Source organism: Apis florea, unplaced genomic scaffold (genome assembly GCF_048593485.1).
Source record: "Apis florea isolate Af1SG1 unplaced genomic scaffold, ASM4859348v1 contig_2835_pilon, whole genome shotgun sequence".
NCBI classification, from domain to species: domain Eukaryota; kingdom Metazoa; phylum Arthropoda; class Insecta; order Hymenoptera; family Apidae; genus Apis; species Apis florea.
The window spans coordinates 433,098-458,201 of record NW_028256652.1 but is presented as its reverse complement, the minus strand read 5'-3'; the positions used below and the strand labels follow the sequence as shown (position 1 = coordinate 458,201).

The following is a 25,104-nucleotide window of genomic DNA, read 5'->3' as shown; positions in this document are numbered from 1 at the left end:
GGAGAAAATATCTTTCATAATGATTAATTGGCGATAATTATCCAGTTGATCTAAGTTCGGATCTATGTTTCGCAAAATTTTAAAAGAAAACGAGTCCGTAAAGGGATAACTTTCCCTTTCCGTACTTGTACAAATATCGTTCGCCTTAATTGTAACGTTTTTGTAGACATTTTTAGACGGATGCTCAACGTACAATCCATTATTCCTAGAATATGTATCCATATATAGCAGCTCTTGATTTGTACTTGTTGAACGCGTGCGTACAGTCATGACAATTTCGATAGAATTTGCTGTACTTTTGAATAGCTGTACTTTTTGGAATCTGATATCATTAAATTTCATCGAATTTTTAGAATCTATATTGAGTATTTGATAATGATTTAAATATAATATAATATCAATTTTATCAATGATATATCAATTAATATATTAATTGTTTCATTTTTCCTTTTTGTACATTTTAGACTAATAAATGAAATAACAATTAATTGGAATAATAAATGAGATAAAATATTTTTTTAAATTTCTCTTTTTTTTTTTTACTTTTGTTAGTTTATCTTATATAAATCTTATACAGAAATTTTATTTGAATTTATTTTATTATTATTTTTGATTTATTTGTAAATATAAATATATCTAACTAGATAATTTATTACATATTATTCATTAATAAAAATTCACTATTCATTAAAAGAACAGCAATGTTTTACGAAAAAATTTTAAATTTTAATTAAATAATATATTAAATTTCAATACATTTATTATTTTATTATTTATATGCAAATCAATATTTTATTTCACATCTTGGATCAAAAAATAAACGAATACGTTCATCGAATATATTTAGATAACCACAGTGTTCTACTTAATCATGTTAATCAGATTTTGAAAATGTACAGCTTTGTTATCGAATTGTGTCCTCTGTGTAAATGAGAAGAAAGAAAAATTTGTTACACTTAAAATGAACATCTTTAAAATGCATTTAAAACCATAAGTTGGTTCCTGATGAAAAAAAATTTAGCGTGCGATAAATGTAAGGAAAAAAGAAAGAATAAAAGTTAAGAATGAAAGGAAAGAAAATAAACGAAAAATAGTAAAATTGAAAAATCACAGACAGACCAATAATTTACAACGTAATTTGTGTAGTCCGCTAAAACGGAGCGCAAATAAATTTATGGCAAATTGAAAAACTCATTTTTTTTTTTCGTTTTTTCATTCCCTTAATCTCGATTTAATGATATCAATTATGTGAAGAAAACCGCAACATCCACTTACGCTTATGTAGCGAAACGAATCCAGCAAGCTAATTAGTTTAGGCTAAAACGATAAGATAATTAATACCTTACTATTTCCTCTGTATCAATATTTATTTATAAAGTAAAGATTTATAGCGAATATTTTATTTTTTTCTTATTTTTATATGAAAATTATTATGTGAATATTTGTTGTCTGGAAATCTATCAATAAATTTTGTATCAAATCCTATAGATAGTATCTTAATAGTTCATTATATGAAGAAGAGTTATATAATAACATAACATTTAAAAATTAACAATTATACATATATATTGAAAATATAAGAATTTATATATAAAATATGTAATTATAACTTTTATAAAATTATTTTTTTATTTTATTATGATGTTCAATTAAAATTGTATATCATAATATAACATAGAATTATAATGTTATAGTATCTGTTTTTAATTTAGCATTATTTAAGAAATGTATTTCAACATTAATTTTTGATAAACTTTACTACAAGAGAATTGTTAATCGATAGCGTATGCCAAAAATTGAAAGCTGATGCACGTGCTATTTGCACATGCTGTAGTGGGGATTGCGGTTGGTTTGAAGGAAGCTGACTTGTATAAAAAGACAGCCACACACTGTAAGTCTCAGTATCGTGCAAGATTGTTAATCGTAATTTGAAATCTGTCGCTTCTGATATAAAAATAACGACTTTAATTTTTTGAAGTTGTAAGTTTGATACATAAATTACATTTTTTCCTATATTCTATATCTATATCCTATATTCTATATCAATTGTTGTTGTTCTATATCAACAATTATTCTTTATTTTGTTTATTGTTTTATTCATTTCATTTTAATAGACTTAAAAACACATACACATATCACTAAGAAAAAAATTGTTTTCTAAGTATGATATTATTTAAATATTGTTTAAAAATTAAGATAAATATATTAAGTGATAAGAATATTAAATAATAAAAATATTGAGAAATAAAATAATTACGTTAAAAAACAAATATGTAAAAAAATAAAAATAAAATCAAAAATTAAATTTTTAATTTCTATAAAATAAAAAAAAAGAAAAAACAAAATTTCTTTTTAAAAAAGCTTTAAACTCTCACAGTTTTCAAAAATAAATATAAAAAAAATATAAAAAATATTATATTAAAATAATATAAATTTTAAATTTATTCTAATTATCTAAAAATATATATATATAATGATAATTTTATATCAATGAGATATTGTAAATAATATGATCTATATATAATAAAGTTCATCATATTTATTTTTTAATGATAATCGAGACGAGAAAGTTCACTGAAAAGATCGATGAATCATTTTCGAGAATTACTGATTTTATTCAGGGATGAAACATTTACAAGGCAACTCACGTTCTGGGATTGATTCCGGATATTTACGTAACAATTGGATGAATCAAAGGTAAATCTCGAGCTGCCTTGCAATCCAAAATGTGTCTGGTATTTGAGAGAATTGTTCATCATGTTTGAAGTTTCGACATCGTTTTGTTCTTAGAAAACTGCAGTTAGTCTTTAGTTAAAGCATCTGTCAGACTCTATTTTGGTCTGAATAATGAATAAAGTTACGTTTAAATTTCGAGTAAAATCAATGAATATCGAAATATCTAATAAAACTAATTTTAATTTTAATATTTTTCATTCATTCAATTTAAATATATTTAGTAGATCATCTTTCATTGAACTTTCTTGTGAAAATTAAATCGATTTCATTTATAAATAAAAAAAAAATATTAATTGTACATATTTGTAAGTGAAATTCTTGAGAAATTAAACATTTATGGCATGTGTTATTTCTTTTAAATCAAAAGTGACGTTGGCATCAGTGAAATCTTTTTTGTTGCCTTTATAAAACCAGTGGCTATCGTTTTTTTCTCATCACGTTCCAATTATTAAATTTTAAAAAAATTTATCATAAAGAATGATTCCTGTATTTACTATATACACGTTTAATGAAGTTGCACTTTGTGACATGAATGAAAGTGATATTTGTCTTTCATACTATATATACTATGAATGAGAGCATAGCTATTTCTAGTGATTGTATTAATATACGATTATCCGCAACAATGAATAATTGTTTTTATGAATTATATATGTCTTCTTAAAATGAAATGAATCATTCTATTTGTAAATTGTTAATTGTTTGCAACAACTTAAAATTCGAATAATCTAAAGAAAAGGAGATATTAAAATAAAATAAAAATTCATTTTTTTAAAATTGTTGAAATTAATTATTGGTAAAAAAAGTTGACAGAATATTAATATATGTAAATTAATGATGTAATCCAGTTGAGAATTTTTATGTGGTAAATCAATATTTACATATATAGTGCTTTCAATCTTATATCTAGGTTTTTCCCAAATTATTTAAAATAAAAAACATGTAATCATTACAAGAATTATCATATTCATTTTTCATAAATAAATAATTTTAATTTTTTATAAATAAATTTTTCATAAATATTTCATAAATAAAAAAAAAATCTCTATTATGGATATTATTTACTTACATACTTCAATAATCTCTTTCACAGACATCAAAGCCAAAAAAATGTCAAGGGAAGAGCCATTGGTCGTCGAGATGGTGTATCTTTACGAAAAAGAAAATGCAAAATTGCATCACACCATCAATTACGAATTAGTGCATCTCGATCCTCCAGCCAGTGTCCTCAGACGAGGACAATCTTTCCATATCGCCTTGAGATTCAATCGAGAATATATAGATGAAATAGATATTGTTAGATTGCTGTTCAGTTTTGGACCAAATCCGAATGTTCTTAGAGGAACTAGAGGAGTGAACGTTATCACCAATAGAGACAGTTATCTGACAGATTTGGAGGCATGGGGTGTCCGTTTGGTGGGTGTTAGTGGTGTAGATTTATCAGCGGAAGTAAGAAGTCCTGTAGACAGCCCCGTTGGCATGTGGCAATTAAACATAGAGACCACTATCGTGGGGAGCAAGAAATCTCCAAATACCTACAATTATGATAAGGATATTTATTTGCTGTTTAATCCCTGGTTGAAAGGTGCGATAGATGTTGTATTTTAAATAGTTTGTAGAATATTATTACAGTTAAAATATGTTGTCATGTAAGCATGATTGATTCAAAAATTCAAATGATGAGTTTTAATTAATGCTTTTACATGACGTTAAAATATCACTGCAGCATTAAGTGAGAAAACATTGATTTTTAAACCTTTGTCACTTGAATCGATGTTTACATCAATGTGCTTCAATGTAATATTTAAAGTATAGATAGAGAATAAATTTTATTTCTATTTTTTTTTCCTATGCGTTTGACTGAAAGAATCATCGAATTTTAGCATTTTTATGGAACATTGAAAACAAATATATTTATATATCTAAAACATATAAAAAATAAGAAAAAAATATCTATCTATATTTAAAATAATATTGAAGTTAATGAATAATTTATTATCAAGGTTATATCTTTTCATTGAAAATTAGATTTTACCTTTATGTGAATGTAGTGTAAGAAAAATTTTATTCTTTAACAAATTTAAATTTTTCTGATAGAACTATCAGTTATATCTTCTACATATAGTAATTATGTATTTATATATTCATTTGTTGCAATATCATTTTTAGAGGATTTAGTTTACATGGAGGATGAACAACTTCTGGACGAATATATTCTGAATGATGTTGGAAAAATTTGGGTCGGAGCATGGGGAAGTGCACGTGGTAGAGAATGGATATTCGGCCAATTCGACGCATATGTGCTTAAAGCTTGTCAATTACTATTAGAAAGATCTGGCATCAAAGCTAATTCCAGAGGAGATCCGATTCAAATGTGTAGAGCTATTTCTAGAGTCGTAAGTTATTGAATCATTCCTAAAAAAAAAAAAATAAAAATAAAAATAATCGAAATAATCAAACAAAATCATCTGAATAATTTTATAAATAATAATTTTATAATAATTTTAATAAATTTGTAAACAAGTTATAAGTTATTTTGTCCAATATTTTTTATGTTCAGTCATTATTTTCTATTATCATTCACGAAAATTTTTAAATCTTCCTCGAGATTCGAATTATTTCTTGAATCTACTTTTCATTTTCTCTAATTTAATACAAAATCTATCATCCACAGGTAAACTCCAACGACGACAAAGGAGTGGTGACTGGTCGATGGGATGGCGATTATCAAGATGGTACTGCGCCGGCTGCTTGGACCGGAAGTGTACCAATTCTCGAGCAGTTCCTAGAAACAGGAGAATCCGTCAAATACGGTCAATGTTGGGTGTTCGCCGGTGTTGTGACCACCGTTTGTCGTGCTCTGGGGATACCATCGAGAGTGGTCTCAAACTTGGTATCGGCTCATGATGCGAACGCCTCGCTCTCCGTCGATCGTTATTATAGCAAGGACAACGAGGAACTCGAATACGATCCGAACAATATCGAAGGCGAAGACACCATTTGGAATTATCACGTTTGGAACGATGTCTGGATGGCTAGGCCTGACTTGCCCAAAGGATATGGCGGTTGGCAAGCGATCGATTCAACGCCCCAAGAACCTTCAGAGGGTGTTTACCAGTGTGGACCAGCTTCGGTCGAAGCAATTAAACAAGGGGTTGTCGGATATAATTATGATGTGACGTTTATGCTGGCTTCCGTAAATGCTGATCTTATGAGATGGATAGAAGATCCTGATAGCGAGATGGGATTTAGGAAGATTGACTGCAATAAGTATCAGTGAGTATTTTTAATAATTTTAATATATAAAGTTGGATGCGAAGAGGCATAAAACAATGAAATATTTGAAATGTTTTGAAAATGAAATTAATGATAAATTAATAAAAAAAAAAAACTACTGTTTTTCTGAAACATGGAATATTTTTATAATTAATCTGCATGAGAAGTGTTCAAAATTCGATGCGACTTATCAATAATATTTTTAGCATTACGAAATACGAAGATATGCGGCAAAAATGTATATTATTAAGTCGACAAGATTATAAAGTATCATTAATTGCAAATAAAATGTTATTCTATTAGCTTCGATTTTCTTTTTGAGTCATCAACTCGTTAAAATTCGCAATCATGGTAATTTTAACCTTGATGACGCTAAGAAGAATATAATCGTACATTATCAATTTATGTAAGAGAATATAAAATATACAAAATTGAATTGACATCTGGAATTACACAATCACATTTCCTTCATATCTCTCAATTTAGAATTTGATTGAAATTGATTTAAAATTGATTTGAATTGAGATCATGTCGAATTTGTTGAGAGAAAAAGAGAGAGAGATTCTTTAAAATATTTAAATATTGATAAAATAATTATAATATTAAATTTCTATTTGACTTATTTTGGTTATATTTTTCTACTCAATGAAAATTTAAATGATTATTTCTTTGTTTTACAGTATTGGTCGGATGATTTTGACGAAAGCCCCTTGGGTCTATGATCCCAATGGCGATAGAGATAGAGAAGATATAACATCTTTGTATAAAGCAAAAGAAGGTAAATATGAATCATATAAAGGCAAAATTAAATGTACAAATGTACATGATCAAACAATATGAAATATGATATGAAGTTAATAAGTAATAGGAATAAATATACATACTTACATATATACTTCTAAATGCTTTTGATCTAAAAGTTAATTATTGTCATCAATCTTCAAGATTGCTATTTCTATTTAAATTTATAAGCTCACTGAATTATTTTAACTCTTGTAATTAAACTCATTGAATTTTAGATTTAATACAATTTCAAGATTGATTTAACTTGTTTCAGTATTATCAATGTTATTAATAATTTAATTAAAATTAGAAACGTTAAGTATCTTTTCTTCACAAAGCTTTTTCTTTGTTCGATTATATCTTCGAGTCTTTGATCGCTTTTTCGTTATTAATATTAATTTAATATTTGTCGTTTAGGAACGGAATTTGAGCGATTAACGTTGTACAGAGCAGTACGCAGTACGGAACTGGCCAAAAGATTTTATTCCTTGCCCTCACCAGCTAAAGAAGACGTTGAATTTGATCTTGTGGACATTGAACGAGTGAACATCGGCCAACCATTTGCAGTGATAGTGAATATAAAGAATAAATCGAACGAAAGACGTACTATTCAAGCTATTTTATCCGCCGGTAGCGTATATTACAAGGGAATCAAGGCACATCTGGTAAAAAGAGCGTCCGGTGATTTCGTTCTCGAACCACATGCCAGTGAGTTTAACAATTTTATATTAATATAATTCGAAAATATTATTATGCATTTCATTTAAATTTATACTCCTTATATGATTTCGATTCAAATATACAGTTATAATTCCTAAATCCATATTATATCCATATATGACTTTCCACTTATGATTCATGTGATTCGTTTTAGTCACGTCTAATTTCTTCTCAGGTGAACAGTTAAGACTCACAGTCACGGTTGACGATTATTTGGACAAACTGGTGGAATATTGTAATATGAAATTGTATTCCATTGCCACAGTAGTCGAAACCAAACAAACATGGGCTGATGAAGATGATTTTCAAGTCTTGAAGCCAAATATTGTAGTCAAGGTAAACCATCATCCGAAATATAATTAGTCATATGAAGATAGCATGCTTGTCAAAAGTTTTTCAAATATTTCTTATTTTTTTTTTTTTTTTTACAATTGTAATGTTTTATCATGCAATTATATGTAAATTACAACTTCTTTTTTTCTATTTCTGAAAAAAACAATTTGAATAATTGAAATTCTAATTTATTGAGATTCTTAATTAATCAAGATCATTGATAATCACAATCTAATTAATTCAAGTTCTCCTTTTCTATTTTTTAAGATTTATTTTACTCAGAATCAACATAGATATATAGACTATACAATATATATTATAAATTTTCATTTCTAATTTCTAATCAATCAATATTTTCCAGATTGATGGAGAACCTACAGTAGGAAAACCATCAATTATCAGTCTTAGATTCAAAAATCCTTTGCAAAGGATATTAACAGATTGTAAATTCAATTATGCTGGTCCAGGATTAACAAGAAACAAAACACTAGCATTCAGAGACGTTGATCCGGAAGAGGACGTCTATGTAGAACATCAATTGATTCCTCAAAAGGCTGGATCGCAAAAGATCATTGCCACTTTCACTTCAAAAGAGCTAGTAGATGTCACAGGATCCGCTGTCATTGATGTTCTTGATATGGATGAATAAAATTCTTCAAATTTGAATGATATCAATCTCATTTTCATCTTCGAATAATAAATATCTTGTGAATCGATATCATTAAGTGTCACGCGTTCCATTAAATATTATCATGATTATAGAAATGCATAGTTCTTTTTTTGCAGTCAATGAATATAAGTAAGTGGCTGTAAAAATATTTTAAGATAACGAAGTTGTGAGAATGTATTAACATTCAGATTACATGATCAAAGCTTGAGATCCTATATGAGGAAAAAAATTATATAATGGAAGAAAATAGAACTATATATATATATATATATATATATATATATACATATACAGTATTCGTCATGTACATTAATTTTTTCACTAAGTTTGTTCTTTAAATATTATAATATTTTTTTTAAAGAACAAGATTATGAAGGAAATTAATGTAAATATTTGTGTTTTTAATCGTGAGATATTAAGATATTAAGTTTTATAATTTGTTATTTTATATATGTGATATATATTGTTGCATTTAAAAAATGATTTATAATATATTGTTTTGCACGTTTTATGATATTAATAAAATCTAATAATCAAAAAAATAATATCTAGATATTAAATCTTTATGTATATTCTAATTTGTAGTCATATTTAGATATCTTACTTAAATAAACATCATATAATATTGGTTAAATATTTTTAATTCAATTTTTTTAATTAACAAAATCATTTTGGTTAAATCTTCAGACTTCAGCAATAAACTAAATATACAAAATACAAATCTATCACAAAATTCATAAAATAACAGAATAAAGAAGGAATGACATGCATTCAAAGACAAATACAAAATAAAAACATTAACAATATACAACAAATTCAATAATGTGAAGGAAAACAATGTAAACGTAAAATAATAAAATGCACAAAGACATTACACAAATTACAAGAAAATGTCACAAGTGATTGTAAAGTTTAAACACCAGAAAACGAAAATACACAACATGCTATAAATCAAAACTAATAAATTCTCGCTCGAAAACATCCTGTATTCTTTTTTTTTTTTCAAAGATTCTGTTCTCATATCTTGGTGTGATTTTGTTTTACACGTAATATTATTTGAAATTTTTTGAACACATTCTATTCTCTCGAATTCTATATCACCGGTTTTATTCACTAAAAACTCCATCAAAGATCTTATCTCTTTCAACGCAATACTGTTGAATGATTCTTTTGGATTTTCTAAATCATTTTTAAAATTAATTTCGTCAGAAAAAATATTTAATGATGACATTTTAACAGATTTAAAACTCGTGTTTTTAGTCACAAGATTGTTGGTCGATTCTTCCGAATTTCTCAACTCGATGTTTTCAAAATTCATTTCATTGGGAAAAATATCTGATGACGATATTTTCACAGATCTAAAACTGTTATCTTCAGATTCACTGTGACTATCGAAAGACGTTTCACTTAATGGTGACGTAATTTCCGTTTGCTTGAGATTCTTAAATAATTCGATGATGCCATTTCTCTTATCGTTCCTCTTTTGCATAATAATATTTGTTACACTGTTATTGCTCTTCGATCCACTTTCATTCGATTTATAAATTTCATTAATCTTTTTCCTATGTTTTGATTCTTTTTTCAACTTTCTCGCATTTTCTCTCAATTTCCGTTTGTAGATGCGTATAGACCGATATATATTTCGTGCTCTAATGGCGGCAACTTGAAAAGCCGCCACTATTCCACTTGAGATAACTTTAACAACAGATTGATCTTCATCTTCTTTTTTCTTTTTAACCTCACTATTATTGAAAATGCAATTTTTAGAAGATCCAGATGTTAATGATTCTTCTGATTCGTTGAAAAATAATTTATCTTTCTTATAATCTGACAAAGATTCGTCACACTCTTCGTGTATCTGATCCAATAATTGTTGAAACATTTGAGAGCATTCTTTGGATGAATTTTTATCACTTTTAATCACTTTTATATTTTCAGTAGATTCTATATTGGTTGATTTTAACACTTCAATTAGCTTTGTAGAAATATTTTTGAAATTTTCTTTATAATCATTCTTTGAAAGATCATTATTATTATCATAAAGTTCTATTTTTAAATCTTCTTCGTTAAGATCGTTTTCATTTTTAGAATTTACAGATTTGATAATATAAGAAAATTTTTCCGTCTCTGTTGAATTATCAGTAATTGGAAATAAATCCATCATTGAAAACGCATTTTTTTGTTCCCGTTCCGTTTGCGTTTCCATTGCTTGCAATTTCATCGCTAAATTATTCTCAAGAATAGTCTGTAAACTTTTAGATGTTTTACAAAAGACACTAGTCTGAGAATAAGCATTGTTATTATCCTTAAGTGTATCTGTTGCAACATCTTTCATTGTTTTTAACAAAGATAGCAAAGAAATCTCATTTAAAATTTTTTTATCCTCAATAACACTGTCGTCCATCTTCTCGATATTTTTTGCTAATTTCTCTTCTGAATTGTTTTCGTTTTTCAAATTTGCTTTAAAATGGGAATAATGTTCAATATCTTTTGTTTCTAACGAAGATTGCAAAGAAATCTCATTTAAAATTTTTTTATCCTCAATAACATTGTCGTCCATCTTCTCGATATTTTTTGCTAATTTCTCTTCTGAATTGTTTTCTTTTTTCAAATTTGCTTTAAAATGGGGATTATGTTCGATATTTTTTGTTTCTAATGAAGATACCAAAGAAATTTCATTTAAAACTTTTTTATCTTCAACAACATTGTCGTTAATCTTTTTAATATCATTTTCTAATACCTCCTGTAAATTCTCTTCTTTTTTCAAATTTGCTTTAAAATGGCAATTATATTCGATACTTGAAGACACATCTGCAAAGCTGATAGATTTCTTTCTCAAACCTTTATACATTCTTTGCTTGTCTTTTAGATATTTTTCGGCTTTATTCACCAGATTAATATCTATGCCCTGATTACAAAGAAATTCTTTTAACATAACCAATGACATTGTATGAGAACCCACTTTTGTTTTCTCTTTTTTAACATAACTCGGTTTATTAATAAGAATATTCGAATCTGAAGTATTGTATTTTTCTTGTTTCTCGTTACAATTGAGAACACAAGTTTGAGAAACATTATTTTCCTTAAAATTTTCATTTTCCTTTATTTTGTCATGCGAAACAACTAATGAAGGATTAGAAGTAGGGCATGTTTTATATAATTTCGAAACTTCTAATTTATTAATGTCAACTGAAGACGAAGTAAAATTTACAACACAATTTGCATTGTTTTCAGAGACAAAATTCGATCGAATTTTTGGTTGAAAATTTTCAAAATTTCCATTTGGTTCAACATTTTCTATGATATCTTCAATATTGGTATTTGCAACTGAAATAAAATTTTTCGATATAATTGGTATCGAATAATTTTCTGGTATGCTTTCTGGCATTTTAAGATTTTCTTGAAATCCTTCATTAACGTTTAATTTGTTTTTTTTATATACTTCAGAATCGATATCCCTCGTAGGCTCTTCTTCATTGATTTTCATTTCCTCCTTGACTGCATTCAATTCGCACGATTGTTTGAAAGGAACGGTATTCGTTTCATTATCGGAATTTTTATTTTCTTTCTTTTTCGCATCTTTAATAATCTCTTCTAAAACTTTAAGAACTTTCGAATCTTTCATAATCTTTTGATTTATTATGTCACATAAAGATTTATTTCCTTCGAGAGATTCATAAGTTTTTGATAGAGGTCTTGATATTTTTCCTCTTATTTTTGTTCTGGGACTGATTTTCAAGCTGGTGGTACTTCTTCCTTTTATCATTTTGAAATTATCTATGTTGGATATGATATCTTTCGTTGAATGTATTTTGGAAGGCTTCTTTTTACAATCATTCGCTCCACGTTTCTGCTGCTTCTCTTCTCTAAATGAATAATTTTTGTTAACATCATTATATGTTCTTATTAAAAATTATGAGTATAATTATATATTAAATAATATTGTTATTATATAATATTTCATTTTTGTTTAATATTTTAACAAAACTTTAAAGTTTGAAGTTTAATTCAAAATATAATTCTTTAATTAGAAAAATTATAATAACACGATTCTATAATTTTGTGAATGTTTTTAAAACAAAAAGATTGAAATTCAATATTCAATGCTAGTTGCAAAAAAATATCTAAAAAATTCTTAATACTTTCATTTTAATTAAATAGTATAGTAAAATTTCTTTTTTATTTTACTTAAATATCTTAATAGTCAATTGCTTTAACTTTAACAATACTTGATAACAATTTATATTTCCTTTAGCATTTAAGCATTTAAATTTCATAAAATTAAACTTCAAACTTATTTTTATGAGTTATACTTTTATAATATTCTTATAATTTTCATAATAACAAATTTTGTATACTTTGCATTCTCCAAATTCGTTTTTTCTTTGATATGTATCATTGGACGAAATTTTAACATTGTTGCACTATTGGAAGTATTAGGAAATTTTACTGTACCACCTGGTTTCCAAACAGGTTGTTGATTATTACGGTGTTTTTGACGAGAAATCGATTGTTTGTACTGATTAGAACTTGAATTGAACATCTTTTTTGGTTTTCGTTCTAAATGACGATTATCGGTTATTTTTTTATCGATAATTGTCTGTACATCATCTAGATGTTTTTCTTTATCTAAACCTCGTGGATATAATGATTTTGTGAAAGTCTTGGATTTGGATTGTTTCAAAGGATTGATGGGATTTGTAACCACTGACATTTGAGTCTCGATATTACTTTCTTTTTTTACAAGGTCTAATTTCATATTTTTTGATCGAGTCATTCCAACTTTGTATCTGAAATGTATATTATATATATATTTATTAAATAATAATATTTCAAGATTGCTTTAATAAAAAAACATGAGCATAAGAAAAAATAAAATTATATAAAATTCAAAATTTAAAAAAATAAAAAAAATTTTATCAACTTTAAATTATAATATTTGTTAAAAATAGATTATAAAATTACTTAGTATCATTAGAAATATTGTTTATATGACGTTTATGTCTTCCTAAATTTCTCAAGTTTTCTTTTTCCTCGTTTTCAGCCATTGCTTGTTTCACCAAACATGAAATATTTTTGATTAAATAAAATATTTCATTCGTCCAATAGTTCGAAGTTAAAATTATTTCATTCAAGAAAGTTCTCTATATTCGTTACAAGTAATTATTGACGAGTAAAAATATCAAGTATATATTAATAAAAATATCATCACATTTTACCATACTTTTTTATTAATTTGATGACCTTGAAGTAATTCTAATTGCATTTGATCAATACGTTGTTCTGTAATAAAAAATAAAATATTTCATTTTCTTTTTTTTGTAAATAATTAATTTTTTAAATTAATTATTATATTTATAATAATATATATATTATATATAAATTTTAAAAAGTATAAAGTAAAAAACATCAAAACAAATGTATAAACCTTGATTTTCCAAAGTCGTTTTATTAATTTGCATAATTTTCACCAACTCGATAACATGATGTAGTAAGATATTAGTGATTTCTGTTTCAGCTTTATAACTATCGTTTGCACCATGAATATAACTCTTGCACCTGTATATTATAATTTTTAAAATTGTCCAAAAATTAAAATTACCATTAAAAGTTTTCTGAGTTAATTTCCTTATGTTTTTTAATATGAATTATTTTTATATAAATAAAACGAAGATAAGCATATATATATATATATATATATATATATATATATATATATATATATAATTTTTTTAATTGTTTTTATCATATTATTTTAAAAATAAAATACATAAAAATAAAATGATAAAAAAAATTGTAACATAAAATTAGTTTTATTTTTTTAAAAAATATTTATAAAAAAAATATGTATGCTTAATATTTAAAAAAAATTATAATAATTATATATAATCTTATAATAATATACATATAAGAGTAATTATTTTAATGCTTTAATATTAATTTATATATTAGTGAAAAAGTAATAATTGATTGTTTTTTCTTTATTCTATACCTTGTTATAGTTTTATCCAATAGTTGGAACATCATCATCGGATTTATCGATATCATTGAAACCGAGATTTGTAATTTCATTTGAAGTCGTTTTAATCGTTGCCAATCAGAAGTTAATCGTTCGTGAATCTTTGTCAACATTTGACATATATTTATTTTATCACCACTAATTTGTTTTAATTGTTTAGTTTTTTCATGTTCATTATTATTAATTTTTATTCGTGTAGTCTCTTCATGAAAATCTTGAGAATCCTCAAGATCTTTTTTTTTATTTTTGTCAATTAACGGTTGTACATTTTCATTATATGAACAAGTTTTATCATCAATTATATTCTTATCATTATTATTTTTTTTATTTTCCCGTTTCTCGATCACTATCTTGATCTTGTTTTTCCCCGACAAATCTGTAATTGAATTTCTTCTTTTTAGTTTTAATTTTTTGTTTATTATTCTATTAATGGTTTCTCTGTCTGATGACAAGTTACTACTTGAATCTTTAATATTATCAATTCTATTATTATGTTGCATCGATATTTTTGAAACTTCGTTTTCACTTAAGATAATAGAAGATTCACTAAACATATTCAATTTATAACAATCAATGTTTAAATTATCTTCGCCATGATTCATTTTATCATTTTCTTTCTTAAACATAGAATTCTCTTCTATCTTTGCAGATTCATCAGTATATTTATAATCGTTTGGAAAATTTGTTCTCTCAATAGAATTAAGAGTATCAGTTTTTATATATAATTTTCCCTTTTTATTATTTGATTGTAGAAAAGAAATCCAATTATCTTGGTCTTGGTTTTCTTTAGGAATTTCTTCCTTTTCAATCGCCGAAATATTTTGTTTTTGCTTTTTCATTAATTCATTATTTGCTAATTCATTAGGTTTTGAAAAATCAGAATCCAATAATCTTGAAGAATTTTTAATGAAAGAATCGTTGCTTTTCGTCGTTTTTGGCAATGTAATTGAATCATTATTTTGACATTTCTCTTCTTTTATTATAATTGTTGATGTATCTTTTTTTTCCTTGTTTACTGTTATAATATTATTTACATATTTATTACATTGTAAAGAATGTATATTTTCAATAGTATTGGCACATAATTTTTGTCTCTTCGAAATCTTCGTATTTTCGCAGACAGATAAATCATCTGTTTCTTTTGTGCTACATCTTTCCATATCTTCAGATACTTCAGATTTTTTAAGACCATTTTTTCCATCCGATTTTTCCATTTTCTCGTTTGTGCACGTTTTTTCACTCACTTCGAAAATCGTAACCAAATTTACACGTGGATTGACTTCTTCCAAAGTAAATATCGAATCTTCATTTAAATCATTTTGTTGCTTCCATTCCATTGTTTCATTTTCTATAGGATTTAATGTATATACCGTATTAATGATTTGATTTTCTTCATCTGGAGTCGATTTAATAGAAAAAGTACTCTCTGATATATTTCGTTCAGAAATGTCAAAATTTTCATTATTTTCATAATTTTCTTTTGTATATTTCCTTTGTAAATCTTCATTAATAAGATCATCTTTTGATGTGAATTTTTCCTGAAAACTTTCATTAATTTGACCATTTTTTTCTTCTATGTATTTTTTTTGTAAATTTTCATCATTTTGACCATTTTCTTGTACATATTTTATTTGGAAATCTTCAATTTTACCCATCTTCTCTTCCATGTTCTTAGCATTATAGCTTTCTTTCTTACGCTTATTTGATTTTATTTTCGATGATACAAACTTATTCTCCTCAATTTCACATTGTTCGTCATTTTCCTTCGAAAAAGTTCTTATCGAACTCGTCTCTCGATTTAAATCATTCTCGCTGTTTATTTTCTTTTTATAAATTTCTACCAGTTCAACAGGATTAGTAACAACACTATCATCAACAATTCTATCTCCTATGTTTCGTATTCTCTTCGGGGAAATTTTATTTTTTTCTTTTTTAAAAGAAGAAGCGACACATTCTTCCTGCAGCAATGGATCAATAATATCTAATTTATCGTCAATATTCATGTTTACCTTAAAAGATTGTTTATTGTTATTATTACGTTTCGAAGATGTGTCTTTCTTCGAAGAAGTGTCGGCTTCAGGATACTTATTATTTTTGGATTCTGTCTTCTTCAATGTGGTCTTTGAATGCACTTTGAACACAGTAGTGTTCGAAGAAACATTTTTCCCTTGCAGCGATGAAACACTCTTTGAAATCATTCGAAAATGTATTTCACGTGCCTCGTCGCTAAGTTTTTTCGCAGAAATATTATTCCGATTCATCGAAGTTCTGGCATAATTTTTGTGTGAAACTTTATTATTACCACGAAATTCTTCATTGCTTTGGTAATTGGCCTGTTTCATCATCAGTTCGTTTATCCTCAGAATTTCTTGGAGCATGTGTGCTTCGTAGGATAACGTTTCGTTATATGTGGGATTATTTTCACTTGGCATTGTGATGTTATCCATACGGGATTCATTGAGACGGTAATATTTAAAAATTGCAAAAGATGAATCAACGGCTGGAACGAAAAGAAATCAGAAAATATTTGGCACTGTAATGAACATAATTTCGAGATATGAGGGTTAATGTAAATTTTGGAATGTCAATGTCACATGTACTTTCAAATGTTCTCTTTAATTAATCAAATTTCGAATTGGTAACATTTGCAGAGCGTATGTGAGCTTCATTTTCGATCAAATTTTGGATAAGTATTGATACAAAATATATATAAAATAAAAAAAAATAGAATAACAATAGTATAACAGTATAACGATAAAAAAAAGTCATTGTATTCTTTAAATGAAAGTATATTTATATTTTAATCAGTGAAACATATCATAGGATAAAATGTGTTCTGATAATTAATTATTAGTACGGCGTAATAAAAGGAAAATCAAAGCTACGTATTTTTTTCTTAATCTCCGGAAGTATAAGTATTTATTATCACAAGAAACGGATGTAAATATCACATTATAGTTATATACGAATAAAAAATGAAGAATAAATTATAAAACGAATTATGCATGTTATTAAAAATCAAAATTTCAGAATTTCAGAATTATTTTTAAAAAATATAAAATGCTATAGAAGTGCTGAACATAAATAATAAGAAAAAGAAAGTGAAAAGAATTATAAATTCATTAAAAAAAATTATTTTTTAAAATTATATATAATAAATAATAAATATATTAATATAATTATATACAATATATGTATACATATATTATATCGTAATACATTACGAATATATGTTATAATTTTTTTATTTTATAATATTATTTTAGAAAAAGAAATATTTTTGAATAAAAATAAATCTACTCTCTTTATCATTAATTTAACTTATTAATATATCTTCGTCAATTTTTAATTAAAAAAATATTTATATACATAAGTTTTTTATCGCATTAGAAATATCTGAAGAATATTTAAGAATTTAATGGAATAATTCAGAAATTAGCAACACTAAAAAATATCGATACAAAACTAATTTTATTTTGTTTTTTATACATGCCATCTTTGATGTAATATTTTTTTACTAGGTTATGAATTAAACAAAGTTACATCTTAAAATATAGAAAGAGTACAACAACTATTTCTGGAACTGGCGAAAGCTTTCGAAGGATTTCCAAGTTGCTCCAGATTGCACTGTGCTCCAGCTTTTTTGCAATTGTATCCTGAATCGAAGGATCAGAATCGCGAAGTTAAACGTATCAATGGATTGTCTGTGTTTGTTAAAGAAATAGAACCGAAATTTGAGCACAAAGAAATTTCACGGAATAAAACTGATAAATCCAGGTATAAAAAGCTTAAATTAAATAAAAATAAAACACGAAACATGAATTTTTTGAGCACATAATTTTAGAGGAAAAGGACAAATGTAATTAAATAATTGACAAAAAGATAGACAAATAATTCTAGTATTAATAAAAAATTAAAATATTTTTAAGAAAATAAATATATATAAATAAAATAAAAATAATTATTAAAATGGAATTTATATTGATAATAAGTATTAGCAATAAATAAGAAAAATATAGAATTGTAACTATACAGAATGTAATTCTTTTGAAAAAATAAGTCGAAAATATAGAATAAAATTTTTTCATTTAAGACTTCATTTTCGAATAAAATAAGTTTGAAAAATTTTCAACTTATAAGTTGTAATTAAAATTAGATATTAATAATAAATAAAGTTAATTAGGTATGAATAAACTATCAATAGATGATTCCTGTTCATATATAAACACAAAATGTAGAATAAAATCACTTAAATTTTTGTTTTTAATAAAATTAAGATTGAATATATAAAGATTCTTGTTATTGATGAATTTTCAAAATCAATTTTCATTCAATTATTTCTACTAATTTTAAATGAAAAAATATTTTCGACTTACTTTTTTACATAGAATCATTTTATATCATCAGTTATAAAACATTCTGTATATTTCAATGAATATAGATATTGGTACAAATATATTTGGAATTCCACCAAAAGAATAAATGAAAAATATTTTCGACTTACTTTTTTACATAGAATTATTTTATATTATCAGTTATAGAACATTCTGTATATTTCAGTGAATATAAAAATTGGTGTAGATACATTTGGAGTTCCACCAAAAGGAAACGCGTTCGTTCAGGACCTATCTTCTCCAAGGAAGGAAATAAAGTTATATTTAATTTTCGACACTTCGTGAAACCCGAGAAAATCATCGACGAATACACTCGTGTCAACATTTACAACAAGTAAGATTCGATATTTAAACTGAAATAATGTAAAAATTAGAAAAAGATAAAGAAAGAAAAATATTACGATAAGATTAATTCAAGCTTTTCTTTGTAATGCCGAACAAAAGCGAATGCATTAAGCGAAAAATACGTCTATGATGTTAGTACGAGAACAATGGAAATTGAAGTTTTGCAAAAATGAAGTGTTGCACGAAACGGTGATGGGTTTTTCGAAAAGACTGATTTATGGAATTTCACAGGCCGCGTTTTGTCAAAATTAACAAGAAAGAATCACCGAACTCTACGCCGAATGTTCATGAGAAACAAGTTTCATCGGATGTGAGTCTTCGTTACAAACCAAAAGAAAAGATACGAACCAAAACTGATGCTTCCGAAGAAAAGATATCTGGATGGAGGTTAAATAAAGTTAGATATGTTATATTGATTTCAGTATAATTATTCCCAAGAATATTTTTCATTTTCAATTATATTTTTATACTGAATAAATACTGGCACCTGTCATTGTACTTTAAATAACTTACTTGGAATTACGTTGGAAAATATTGATAGCCCCTAGAAACTGCATCAAAGAAAACAAAAAGAATCCCGAAGAGAGTTCCAGCAACACAGAATTTCGTATATGAGTTTAATCCATTTGGAAATTCCATATTAATTTCTAATAATGCAACCACAAAAGGAGCACGAAATCCGTCTAATATCGCACAAGGAGGTATAATATATTCTATGAACATAAATATCTCTTTAATTTGATTAAAAATTTATATTTCACTATTATATTTTCAGATTTATCTATGAAACTTATAAATGATAAGCAAAGTTTCAGTAATATTCAGACACACGCAGTGTTACCAAAATTACATCCACGTAGCGATACTGTACTAGGAAATTCGGGAAAACATGAAAATGTAACTAATTATGGGAAAAATGCTAATTTATCTACTATAAAAAAACAGGAAACAAATGTTGAAGAACGATTGATTAAAAATCGTAGTACAAGACGTAAGATTTTTACAAAGATTCTTTTTGATAAACAATTTATCTTATATTTAAAAAATTCAATATAATTCAAAATAAAATTAAAATTTGATATTTATCTCTTATTCATAATAGTATTAAAAACATTCCCTATTAATTAAAAATGACACTTAAAATTTTAAAAATTTATCTTTCACTAATATATTTCATATATTTCAATATTATTTTAAAATGATTTATAAAAAATAAGATTAAAAATATTAAATAAATCAAATATATATTTATTAATTATTTTATGAAATATATATGAAACAAACTTATATATTGTTAAAAAAATGTTTAAAAATTGATTTTTCAGACAAACATGTTAACGATATCGATCGAGAAGTTGAAAAAGTAAAATCAGATTGGCGAGCATTACGTACAGATGGCGGATGGACTCAAAATAAAAATTATAAAAATGTTCGAACGAGAAAATTATATGATACATTAGAAAGGATGACACTTGAAATAGATAAAATTCAAAAACTCTATTTGAATCCGAAATCAAATCAAAATTTGCAACGAGGCGAGATAAAATCAGAGTTATCTTTTGATGAAAAAGCAGGGAAAATTAAACATATGCTCTTTCCTAAAGAAAATAAAAAAATAGTTGACGATAAAATAAATAATGTGTTGAATGACACTTTAAAAAATAGTTCATTAGAAGTAATTTCATCAAAAGATGTGTGCAATAAAAAAATTGAAAAAAAATCTATTTTTTCTAATTCACAAATTCAAAATACCAAAAGTGGTACAAAATTAAATAACAATTTGCGGTTGAATAAACGAAATACAGATACAAATAGTTCAATAAATTTAAAAAAGATTAATTCTGATATTGAACAATATTTGGACAAGTATATTAATGACATAGAAAAGAATTCTATTAGTAAAAAAGAATTAGAAATTAAAGAATTAGATGTTCCTACTGATGATATTGCAAATATGTTGAAAAAGCTAAATATAAATTCTTTCGATTTGTACGATATTGATAATTCTGAAGATTTCCCACAACAAGAAAAATTGAAAAGTATAAAAAAAGAAAATTCAATACAAACATTAGATCAAAAAATTGAAAGTACAAAAATGTTATTACCAAAAGAAGATAATAATTCTTCAACACAATATAATAATAAAATAAATAATGATAGTTCAATCCAAACAAAAAATATGTATAAAGATAATGCTTTCATAGAAATGGGTTTGCATGCATTGAATAATAACTATCCTCGAAATGCACTATGTCATGTACTTCAATCAGAATATTTGAAAAAAGACACATCCTTAAAACCTATGTAGAACTTTAAATATTGAAATATTAAAATTTACGTACTTACATTTCAATTTAAACAAGAATGATATTATATATAGTAAAATTATATGATGATAATAATATAATAAAATTAAATAGTAAAAAGGATATAGGAGTAATATTTGAAAAATATTTTAAACGATATAGAAAACATATTTTTTTCATTAAATACAATACATTACTTATTTAATTATATCTTTTTATATGAAAGTGCTTCAAATACATATATAAATTTGAATATGTGAAAATTAATTTCTGTTTTTTCTTTTATATACAGTCTTGTTTTACAGAATATACATTTATTTTCTATATGAAAAAATGAGAATTTTCGTTTATTTATATGTTAAAATTATCACAAGATATTTTTTGTTAGTATCATTAAAAAATATACAAACTAAAAATGCACGTAGACTAATGTATTTTACAATTCATTTAAAAAAGTTATTTAACCAATTCCGCCATGAAAAAATTATGGCACTATTCTAATGAATGACCAGCATTACGCCGTGAACTGCAAACTGAACGCAAAAAATGTAAAGCTTTCTTATTTTATACGTATCTAATACATTGATATATCTTCAACTAACCAATGTGTCATAAATGTGCCATATTGGTATCTTATTATAAGTGATAAAATTTTCAATAAAAATCGTATTCGGCGATCATGGTCGAAGGAAGTATGTTTATGCAACATATTTTTATCAATTATGTTTCTTCGATAATAAATATTTATGAACACGATTTTGCTCATTACATATCACAATACTGGTAAAGCTGCACTGTGACTTTGGTATATGATGGCCCCTGTAAAATTGATTGCCGCAGCTAACACGAAAACAGGCATCCAACGACCATGCGATGCAGTCACTAATTCAGCTGTTAATGGACCACATAAAATACCCGGTATAGTTGCCTAAAATATATAATTAAATTACTAATTATTATTTGTAAAATATTTGTAATGCTAATAGATATAGACATACAATGGTATTGGAAACTGCAAATGTGATTCCCGCATGATTTGGAGCTATATCTGCATGATTACTAAGATGACCAGCAGAATTACATGCACAAAGTCCCATAGATATTGATACAAAGCTATAGATAAAACATGATTTTAAGTTATGTTATAAAATTAAAATAAAAAATTATTTTATAAGGACTAATTTAATTGTAAGACTAACATTACTGCAGCAAGTAAATTATCCACAGCACAAAATGCTAATAAAAATGCACCAGGACCAATTAAACCTATATTTGTCATTAATCTTCTTACAGATAAGATTGGCCATCTTTTTTGTATGAGATTATCAGCACTATGTCCAGCAACTGTAATAAAATAATTGAAATATTTAATTAATTTTTCATAATTTTTTTATAAAATAAAAATATTGTATATAGTACATACCAATACCAACAAGAGAATTCACAATATATGGAAGTGCTGTTAAACTAATACTTTCTTTATTAGCAGAAAGATTTCTAGCCAAATAAGTTGGTAACCATTGCATTATTATATAGTTACTCCAATTCATTGCAAAATGTGCTATATACAGTGCCCATAAAGGCCAATGTGAAATAAATTCAGTCCAACGCAAACTTCTATTTTGTGTTGTCTTAAAATTGAAATATATTAATTAATTCTAAAATATTTATTTAAAATAAAACATAATTTAAACAAATTGACTGTTTTACCTTAGGTACGAATAATGGGATTTCATCTTGAGAATTAGTTTCATGATATAGTAATAACCATAAAAGTGTCCATATAATACCAATTATACCAAATAAATAAAATCCTGTTTGCCATGACAAATGAGGACACAACTGTAAGTATTTTTTATCTTTTAAACGAAATAATTATCAATAAATATTTTTTAATAAAATATAGAAAAAATAATATTATAATAAACATTTATATATGATATAATAATATAATATAATATACATTTTAAACTTACAATAGATGCAACAACTTGTCCAACAGAGCCAGCTGCTACAAGATATCCAAATGCTCTAGATCGTTCCTCTACAGGTACATTATGTGCAAATAAGTGAAAAATAACTGGTAAACCTAATAACAATTAGAGAAAAATATATGATTTATAAAATTAATTATGTTGCAAAATTATTTATTTAATAATGTTTTACCTAAACCTTCTCCAAGTCCTAAAACTACTCTACAAATAATGAGCAATAGGACTGATTGAGCCAAGATTGGAGTTATAACTGTACTAATAGACCATAATAAAACAGCCAACATTAATACCATTTTACATCCAAAACGACTTGCTGTATTTGCACCAATAATCTAATATAAAAATTAAATGTAAATAGAATGATTTAGAATAATTTCTTAAAATAAATGGATCATAACTTTTAATATTAAATATCCTAATATACCTGACTAGTAAAATAACCAAAGGCAAAGGCAGAAAGTATCCAACCTTGCCAATATAAGCTCCATTTAAATTCGTCAGAAATGGGAACAATTGCTATGGGCATTATAACTCGATCTGCCGCATTTATAAAATTCGCGGCGGAGCATAATGCTACAATTCGCGAAGTACGTGGAAGCATTCGAAATTTCGGCATGTTTGGTTAATTTTTCAAATCAGTCATATCGTATATCCAAAGGATTTTTAACCTTAATTGATACGTTGATTAAAAAAATGTACTAAAACATTGTATTATTTTAATTACGTTAATATTAATAAAGAACATCAGTTGTATAATTTTTACCTGATTAAACAGTGCTACATTTAATAAACGTAACAAAAAAAAGCAACATAAAAAATATTCACATTGTAACACATAAAATCTACAAAATTCGAGACGTGTCAAATATTGTCATTTTGCAATTATGCGACAACGCGTACGACACGTTTTCAAATCTTTTCTGTAGATGGTGCTTGGATATAAGTAAATTGCTACAAGTATGAATATGATGATATATTTATATATATAAGCACAGACAAGAAATAGAATAGATATGATATCTTATAAAATTTTATAATATATTTCAGAAATACCAATCTTTTTCTACGCCATCTAGCTTAACTTAAGCATATAATTAAATTATTTAAAAAGAATAAAGAAAAAATTTAGATGTATATACTTCATGATTTTAGTAAGTAAAAAAAGAATCTTATTATCATAATATTATTTATAATTTAATTATAATTTATTAAATCTATAAGATCTTATAACTAATTATATTATTTCTCATATTACTTCTTATAAAATGTATTGTAATCATAGTTATACAGTGGTATGATATATATATATTAAATAATTTAATAATTTAAATATATTAAATAATTTCTCATACTCTTTGGAAATTGCTGCAAATTAAAGATCTACTTTAATGATGATTAATCTTTCCTTGTTTTTTCCCAAAAATTTATTTATTTTTAAACAAATTCTTTTTTTGGTATATATTTGCTAAATGTTTAAATGTTTTAGTAAATGTGTAATATACAAAATAAGTAAAGAAAATCGATGTGA

The 25,104-nt window shown here is 25.4% G+C and overlaps 4 protein-coding genes and 2 long non-coding RNA genes across 14 annotated transcripts; 2 read left to right on the top strand and 4 right to left on the bottom strand.

Annotated features, from left to right (window-relative positions):
* Nucleotides 1–1,883: 1,883 nt before the first annotated feature.
* On the top strand, nt 1,884–9,534 carry LOC100864344 (hemocyte protein-glutamine gamma-glutamyltransferase). 2 transcript variants are annotated; one of them, XM_003692275.4, is made up of 8 exons: nt 1,884–1,980; nt 3,830–4,321; nt 4,906–5,132; nt 5,411–6,012; nt 6,693–6,790; nt 7,213–7,503; nt 7,691–7,851; nt 8,210–9,534. In XM_003692275.4, exons 2-8 carry the CDS (start codon nt 3,847–3,849, stop codon nt 8,495–8,497), a joined length of 2,142 nt encoding a protein of 713 aa, XP_003692323.1. In that variant the 5' UTR covers nt 1,884–1,980; nt 3,830–3,846; the 3' UTR covers nt 8,498–9,534. The 2 variants fall into 2 exon arrangements, with proteins under 2 accessions (XP_003692323.1, XP_086763330.1); XM_086907204.1 differs by lacking the exon at nt 1,884–1,980 and having other exon boundaries at nt 3,509–4,321.
* On the bottom strand, nt 5,210–5,800 carry LOC147657799 (uncharacterized). Its single transcript, XR_015291776.1, has 2 exons — nt 5,607–5,800; nt 5,210–5,521 (listed from the first exon to the last, which is right to left on the bottom strand). It is a non-coding gene; the product is annotated as an uncharacterized LOC147657799 (long non-coding RNA).
* LOC147657798 (uncharacterized) lies at nt 7,903–8,222 on the bottom strand. Its single transcript, XR_015291777.1, has 2 exons — nt 8,077–8,222; nt 7,903–8,001 (listed from the first exon to the last, which is right to left on the bottom strand). It is a non-coding gene; the product is annotated as an uncharacterized LOC147657798 (long non-coding RNA).
* Nucleotides 9,142–19,928, bottom strand: LOC105734998 (uncharacterized). Of its 3 annotated transcripts, none has more exons than XM_086907201.1 (7): nt 19,790–19,928; nt 14,511–17,037; nt 13,947–14,077; nt 13,743–13,801; nt 13,484–13,662; nt 12,877–13,308; nt 9,142–12,384 (listed from the first exon to the last, which is right to left on the bottom strand). In XM_086907201.1, exons 2-7 carry the CDS (start codon nt 16,982–16,984, stop codon nt 9,399–9,401), a joined length of 6,261 nt encoding a protein of 2,086 aa, XP_086763327.1. In that variant the 5' UTR covers nt 16,985–17,037; nt 19,790–19,928; the 3' UTR covers nt 9,142–9,398. The 3 variants fall into 3 exon arrangements, with proteins under 3 accessions (XP_086763327.1, XP_031771403.2, XP_086763328.1); XM_031915543.2 differs by lacking the exon at nt 19,790–19,928 and adding an exon at nt 19,042–19,182; XM_086907202.1 differs by lacking the exon at nt 19,790–19,928 and adding an exon at nt 18,914–18,928.
* LOC105735005 (uncharacterized) lies at nt 18,008–21,849 on the top strand. 5 transcript variants are annotated; one of them, XM_086907209.1, is made up of 7 exons: nt 18,008–18,314; nt 19,098–19,265; nt 19,376–19,407; nt 19,508–19,673; nt 19,818–19,977; nt 20,052–20,267; nt 20,602–21,849. In XM_086907209.1, exons 3-7 carry the CDS (start codon nt 19,403–19,405, stop codon nt 21,582–21,584), a joined length of 1,530 nt encoding a protein of 509 aa, XP_086763335.1. In that variant the 5' UTR covers nt 18,008–18,314; nt 19,098–19,265; nt 19,376–19,402; the 3' UTR covers nt 21,585–21,849. The 5 variants fall into 5 exon arrangements, with proteins under 5 accessions (XP_086763335.1, XP_086763334.1, XP_086763336.1 ...); XM_086907208.1 differs by having other exon boundaries at nt 19,350–19,407; XM_086907212.1 differs by having other exon boundaries at nt 18,023–18,314; nt 19,350–19,407; nt 19,508–19,663.
* On the bottom strand, nt 21,730–24,647 carry LOC100864826 (sialin). 2 transcript variants are annotated; one of them, XM_012484527.3, is made up of 9 exons: nt 24,340–24,647; nt 24,001–24,274; nt 23,749–23,908; nt 23,559–23,671; nt 23,293–23,424; nt 23,006–23,213; nt 22,782–22,926; nt 22,581–22,695; nt 21,730–22,510 (listed from the first exon to the last, which is right to left on the bottom strand). In XM_012484527.3, exons 2-9 carry the CDS (start codon nt 24,190–24,192, stop codon nt 22,355–22,357), a joined length of 1,221 nt encoding a protein of 406 aa, XP_012339981.1. In that variant the 5' UTR covers nt 24,193–24,274; nt 24,340–24,647; the 3' UTR covers nt 21,730–22,354. The 2 variants fall into 2 exon arrangements, with proteins under 2 accessions (XP_012339981.1, XP_012339982.1); XM_012484528.3 differs by having other exon boundaries at nt 24,001–24,244; nt 24,340–24,578.
* Between the last annotated feature and the right edge of the window lie 457 nt (nt 24,648–25,104).